Source organism: Anarrhichthys ocellatus, unplaced genomic scaffold, assembly GCF_004355925.1.
Source record: "Anarrhichthys ocellatus isolate YVR2014 unplaced genomic scaffold, GSC_Weel_1.0 scaffold6, whole genome shotgun sequence".
NCBI lineage: Eukaryota > Metazoa > Chordata > Actinopteri > Perciformes > Anarhichadidae > Anarrhichthys > Anarrhichthys ocellatus.
In genome coordinates, this window is record NW_022280036.1 from 12,478,812 (window position 1) to 12,485,738 (window position 6,927).

General features: G+C 40.3%; 1 protein-coding gene across 6 annotated transcripts in view; it reads right to left on the reverse strand.

The window, feature by feature from the left end:
* lmo7b (LIM domain 7b) overlaps positions 1-4,597 on the reverse strand; it is a 26,178-nt gene extending 21,581 nt beyond the window's left edge. For all 6 annotated transcript variants that reach the window (XM_031846636.1, XM_031846634.1, XM_031846631.1 and 3 more), the window contains exons 1-4: positions 4,514-4,597; positions 4,242-4,321; positions 1,355-1,425; positions 731-800 (exon numbers count right to left, since the gene is read on the reverse strand). In XM_031846636.1, coding sequence (XP_031702496.1) covers positions 731-800; positions 1,355-1,425; positions 4,242-4,310 — 210 coding nt within the window. In that variant the 5' untranslated portion in view covers positions 4,311-4,321; positions 4,514-4,597. The remainder of the gene's footprint in view (positions 1-730; positions 801-1,354; positions 1,426-4,241; positions 4,322-4,513) is intronic.
* Between the last annotated feature and the right edge of the window lie 2,330 nt (positions 4,598-6,927).

A 6,927-nucleotide genomic window follows, 5' to 3' on the forward strand; every position in this document is an offset into this window, starting at 1 on the left:
CACACACACACACACACACACACACACACACACACACACACACACACTTAGTTCTAATAACCTTTTATAGATAACATAAATCACAAAAAAACAATATAGTAGCCAATGTTATAGGTTATGTCAGCGGTAATGTAAAGTAGCCTGTATTTACTTTCTAGTTGCTGGGTAAAACATGCAAAACCACAAGTGGGGTGCCTTAGGATTTCAAAGTAACTGCAGACTCTCTGCTGCATCTGCACCTCACACCTACCATCACTACCTTCAGTCCAGCATCCACTGTTGTGCTCGTTCTGTTTGTTGGCCCCTGATGGAAGGTGGAAATGCATCTTTCATGCCTTTCTCCCTTTGCTTTGGGCAGTTTTGGCAATTCAACCTGCCATCAAAAACCCAGCCTGAAGCCCAAATAAATAAAAATCTGTATTTATGCCAAATACATTAAAAAACATCAGCAGTTGGGCTGTCGCGCTGAAGTGCAGTTTCAGAATCAGTTCAGACTGTGGCAACACTGTCTCTCAGTGCCTTGAACAGGAAACCACAAAAACGCTTCAAAACTTCCTGGCTAGCAGGTGCCTTTTTTATTTTCTTATGTACTTGCTTGACACTCAAGGCCGCCTGCACCACTCCACCAAGCTACCCGTTACACACACTCTCCCTCTCCCTCTCTCTCTCTCTCACACACACGCACACGCACACACACACACACACACACACACACACACCTAACACTCACCAGGCCAGCGATGGGAGTAGAAAGCCGGTTTACTTTCTTAATAATGCCAGGTTTCAACCGGTTGATCAAGCTATAAGAAGCACAGACAGTTTTTGAATATTCCAGTTTTTAGTATTTAGAAACAATATATAGTCGTATCGTCAGGGTCCCGTTCCACAAAATAAGCTAAATAGAGCACGGCTAGTTAATAGCGACATTAGCTTCCAACAAGAACATTTCATTAAAAAAGGAAATGCAATAAAAACCAGTTCATAAACCGGTTTGATTGTATGTTAGACAAATATCCAAGAGCTTTAAGCTAACTAGACATCTGGGCTAACCTGCATTCATTGGCCTCATTGTTTTTTTGCAGCTACAGGCTGATGTCATAAAGTTCAGTAGTTACTTAGAAGAGAAGGGCTCATTCTTACACTCCACAGAAGATGGTACAAAAATAGATCTGATGGTTTATACAACATGTAATTTCATTCTTTGGATATGCATTGTTGTTATGCTTACCTTACACGCAGGTTTACCGACACAGAGGCCACACCAGAGTGCAACTATGCTCTCTAACCAGAGGTTCCCTCAGTCATGTCACATTTACTGAAAGTAACACGTGACATCCTAAAAAGGTTTACTCACTCGCAAAGCAGGACTCCATTCTCCAGGGCAGCACGGAAGTCGTTGCAGCCAAACGATTTTCCAGTCACTTCCTAAAAAAAAAATGTGTTGATAGGCATCAAGAAATGTAATCAAAAAAAAATGACAGATATGGTTGCAGAAATTACAAATAATGCCGCCATTCCAGAGTCCACCAGAGAGCCCTGATCATTTTCAACTGTTAAACATCATTGCAATTCATTATTCATTCAATCTATCTATCTATCTATCTATCTATCCTTGATTAGTATCAGCATCATAAATCCAACCCTGCTATATCTTATACAGGTTCCCTAATTGGCTTCACAAACTGCTTAAGTATTAACAAAAGTCATAGTAAACATAGTACATGTACATAGTATTGAACTGTAGAAAAACAATGCAGTGAGGTTTCTACATGTGTTAAAACTATTTTAATTAAAGGGCTTGGTTCACTGTTGAAGAATGACTTGGTCCTTTATGCACTTTATACACAAAGCTGTTCAGTGGCTGTTAGTGGGGAAAAAAACATAACTATGGCAAAAATTAGGAAAACAAGGTCCTGGTGGAAGTTAATTAAAGTCATTCTTCAGCCCACAGTGAAAAGACTCCCCTGTTTTGTAGTTCTCAACAGTAAAGTAAAGTAAATTAAGTGAGCTGGATACAGTTAAGATTCAGCTGAAAAACCTTCCAACTACTGCACAAAAGCAAGGCTCTATGCATATAATCACAAAATATCTACAGAATAAAACAGTGGGCTCAACAAACATTCCCACAAAAAACAGCAAATATGTTTTCCATCAAAACAAAGAAAAAAAAAAAATGTAAACTAAATGATTTTACATGGTGGAAGCAAGCATACTGCAAAGTGGGCTTTGTAATGAGGACATAAAAATGGGGCTATTAAGGTTCAGCTCCACAACTAACAGAGGGCCCCAAAAGGCTATTCTTCTCACTAATTAGTCCCCCCCGGGAATCCACAATCACAATTCATTTTGGGTAGAACTGGGCACCGAGCGGAGGCTTCTCAGTGGAATCAGACAAACAAAGCAGCGCCAGGTTAACACAATCAAACACAATCACTTGGTCAAGATACCGTCTGTTCTATGGCACCACAACTTTAATTGGTAATTTTATTCAATGAATTTCAACCATGTGTGTGACTTGTAAACTTTGTTTTTGCTAAAAAGGGAGTTTCCCAAATTTCACAAGGATCAAAGAATTCTCTCAACTGGGATGTAAATACAAGCATCGTTACTAAATCCATGTGCTCCAGTTCCAAGACATGAGGCCTACAGATCAACGTAACATTTGGAGCTGCAGTGACCAGTCGATAAATCTGCAACTATTTTGATAACTGAATAATTATTTTTGAATGTCAAACATTTGTTAGTTCCAGCTTCTCAAATGTGACGATATGTCACACGGGAGATTAAAGTGCATCTCTTTGGATTCCCCGACAAAACAATTAATTGAGCAAATAAATCAATAATGTAAAGAATTGTAAGCTGCAGTCCTATAGGTAAATTAAAAAAGGTAAATTGCACTACATTTACATTTAGGGATGAATTCCTCTGGTTCGGTAGTGTAGGCACTGTGCTAATCCCTTTCAGCAGAGACTAAATTACCCGTTTACATAATGTAGAAGATGCCAATCCATTCTCATTTCTTCTCAAGTCCAGTAGGGATTGAGCAAACATTTACGTGCAATTACCGCTGGTACTGTGCCAATGATGAACCGAAACCATTTCTGGACACTTGAATGCATGGAAGCTTATTATCCTCCAATCTGTTACACTGAACATTGGTGCCAACACGTTCCTGATGTTGTTTTGCACAAGGGAGAGTTCATGAAACCATTTACCATTTCCTTGAAAGCAGCATGCTTTGCTTCACTCACACACAAACACACACCTCATCCATCCTTTCATCCGTCAGTGCAGGAGAATAGGGGTAAAATTGGCATGGGCTTTCTGCCAACAGCGCGCTGGACAGGATTCTCATAATGATCCACTCAGACACAATTGACATTAATGGTCCCATTTAGAGTTGGTCAACATTCAGTGCCCACAGTCTACAAGTTGTATTCATTGGTTATGATTTTGAGGATTACAACTTCAACAATGTTTTGGCAGCAGCAGCAGCCTGGAACAACCCAGAAAATGCATTGCTGTAAAAACCACATTCTCCACAATGTGTGCATGGAGTAACCTGCCTGCACCACATCTCAGTTGACAAACACCATTTATTTATTTTTATTTTGTATTCATGGTTTATCAGTTGGGGAAAGATACAATATAAATAGACAAGCCGAAAACAGCTTTCAGATGAAAGTATCATAGTGTTTTTAGCGGATGCTAATTTGCAACACCTGTCCCTGGAAGAGCTTTTATGACACTAGGAGATTGAGACAGCGACAGTAAAGAACAAACCTCACATTACTTTATTATCTGCCTTGCTTCAATTCAATGTGCATTTCCCTCTGAGGCTCTGTGAGTGCTGCAGTCAAATCACTTATCTGTGCAACCACAGAAGATTCTCACAAAGGGCTCACTGTGTCAGGAGGCAAACTCCTACAGGAGTCTTATCGAGGTATATTTCGCATTTGAACTCAAGATAAGTCTGCAAATGTAAGCAATGAGTCAGAGCCGTTTAGAATATCAGCATCAACTGTCTTTAGGCAGTTTAAATTCTCATGATACACGTGTTTTGTTTGTTTTTTCGTTTTAAATGGCTGAAATGTCTGCAACTGAGTGACAGAAAACATTTCCCCTCTCCACGAGGGGTTACTAGACTGACTGGCCAAATCTTCACGGTTGTTTTGCGCGTTGATAAGTGAAGAGGAGCACAAACGCACGAATGAAACTGAAGGCGAAAGTGAACCGTGTACCTCAATCCAGCGTTGCGCCTCGTTGAACGCGTCTTCACAGCTGACACTGGTCTGCTGGCGCCACTCCATCGTTGTATCTCCTGAACAAGCAAACGGCACAACTCTGATGAAAAGGCAATAGAGGCCAGGACTTAGTTAAACACCAATTAATTAAGCAGCGACCACGCCGTGAAACGCAACAGAGCGTATCAAATAAATTCAATTAATGTCAACAAACATGAGGAGAAATCATGCACATTGTTTTGAGAAAATAACGCTGCTTGTTCAGTCACCTTGCGCCGTGTGTAGCTGCTCACCGGTGAACGCTCTCCGCTGATTGACACCCAGTTTATCGCTCCGCACTTCTGCCACCGACTTTTCGCATCACTGACAACTTTTCGCTTATTGGTTGAAGTGAAGAGGAAGGTCTCCGCCCACTTCAAAACGACAAGCAAAGTTTTGGATCTGAAGAGCAACCCAGAGGAAGATCTGCAGAGTCTCGTCGACCCCTCTGGTGGCCTGCTGGTGTGTGTCACGGTGCTCGCTGGTGAAAGAGACAAACTTAATTAGTTAGTTACTCTTACTGTCTTGGCCTTAAAGTCAACTTTGAATAAATTAAAGCTGGAATTATCCCATCAAATACTTATTATTATTGTAAAATGTAACAGAGGGTCCTCAGTAGATAGCCCTGTCTGCACATGACCAATAAAACCAAACAACCTGCTTCTATTGTGCCTTCTGCATCTTAGATAATAAATACAAAAGGCCTGCATCCCGTTGTTGTTTGGTGAACATGCAGTGGCCCCTGCCGAGCTTCTAGTTTCCTCTCTTCTGGTTGATTCAGACGTCCGACCTCACAGCTACCATTGCGGCAGGTGAAACGTAAGAAGCCTCATGTACAATCACCCATGACCTTCGGAGAGGATGGCGAGCATTCAAATGGCAAATGTGTGAATGAAAAATGTTCACATACAGATACAGAAACAATCTGCTTCTGTCTCTTCTTTCTTTCTTTCTTTCATGCCCACATCCTCTGTCCTTTGCTGCAGAGATAGCAGCAGCCCGATAACCTATGCAGAATATGACAGTGTGTTTCAAGGGTCTCTTCACTCTCTTGCGTTTATGTGTTGAAGTGATGAAGGATGGCCTCTGATAATTCAGTTTTCACACACCATAGGTCACTGCATATGTCTATGAATAGAAAACCGTTGTTCTTTTGTATTATTTTTACACAATTGAAATCAGGGCATAATAAGAATCTGGTGCGTAGGCCTCATCTTGTATTACAGCACATCCTCACTCCAATCCAATTTCCTGCCAAATGCCCAAAGAGGTGCGCTATATGGGGAACAAGGTCGGTGATGAAATCACAATATTTCAAAGTAAAATAAGGTGCAGAGGTGTAGGACACTGTGGAAAATTTAATGACATGCCTATTAAGCGCACAGAGAACATTGTGTGAATCAATAATCTTCACAGACTTTGAATTTATTATCTTAAGTGGGCAAATTAAAAATACATTTCCCGCACCATCTGGTAGTATTATTACTCCAACAGAATAGTAGGGATTAACTTTTTTTTTTCTTTAATCCTGAACCTTCTCACTTTTCTAAGTATTTAGAGTGAGAGTGTCCTCAATGTTCTGAAATTGAATTAAAGCGGTTCGCCAAGCTGTACAAAACATCTTTAATTAAAAAAAAAAAAAAAAAAGCATCCAAGGACACTCTTTAACCTTTTTCCATTAAGTTATGAAAACAACAGGTAAACACTTAGACGCAGCAGGCTGCCATTTGAAACGTTTTTCACAAAATCAGCCTTGTTCTGTTTCTGCACTTCTGAGTTAACTGTGCCTATCAAAGGGCAAAAGGCTCTGTTCACCCTAGTGCTTGGTATTTGCTTGAATTACCTTGGCTTGTTAGATCCCTGGTATATTCACGTCCATATCCTCATGTGGGAGCGTGACCGCAGCTCAGTCTTCTGTGTCAGCGATGTGCTCTTTCCAAACTGAAGGAAATAGCACTCCACCGTCCCTGCACATGTGATGCTAATTGATCTTGAAACTGAAGAGTGGCACACTTGAGAAAACAGATTGATGCTCATCATCTTTATTACAAGGACGAGGGTTTGTTGCACATACTGATATGTCGCTGATTAGATGAGGAGTGAGATTAGTCAGTATCAAGCTCATACACTACAATGATGCAAACAATATCACTGGCACCATGAAGATTCATTTCAATTCTGTACATAATATGATCTGATGGGTTTATTTTGTATTTTCAAGAAGATAGATTGATGTATAGATAGACGTATATATGCATATATATATATCTATATACTGTATGTATAGATGTATATATATACATCTATACATATTTGCATTACATTGACTTTGCTCATTGGCTTGTGTGATGTATTTTCAAGAAGCCATCAAAGATTGCTTTATCTTTATCTTAGAGACGGAACAAGTCTATCAATGAGCATGAACAGCATTAAAAGGAGGGATGGAACAGGAAACACAACAGGACAGAGATGAAATGCATTTGATTTCATTTTTGGTGAGTTTTCCTATGAATACATCACTTCATCAGAGCTAAGGAAATTATCTGTTGCATTTATTCATGACTACCAGTAGGTGTTGCTGTAACTCTGCATGTTCATGCATCATTTGGGGGGGGGGGGGGGGGGGGGGGAGAGATAAAGCAAT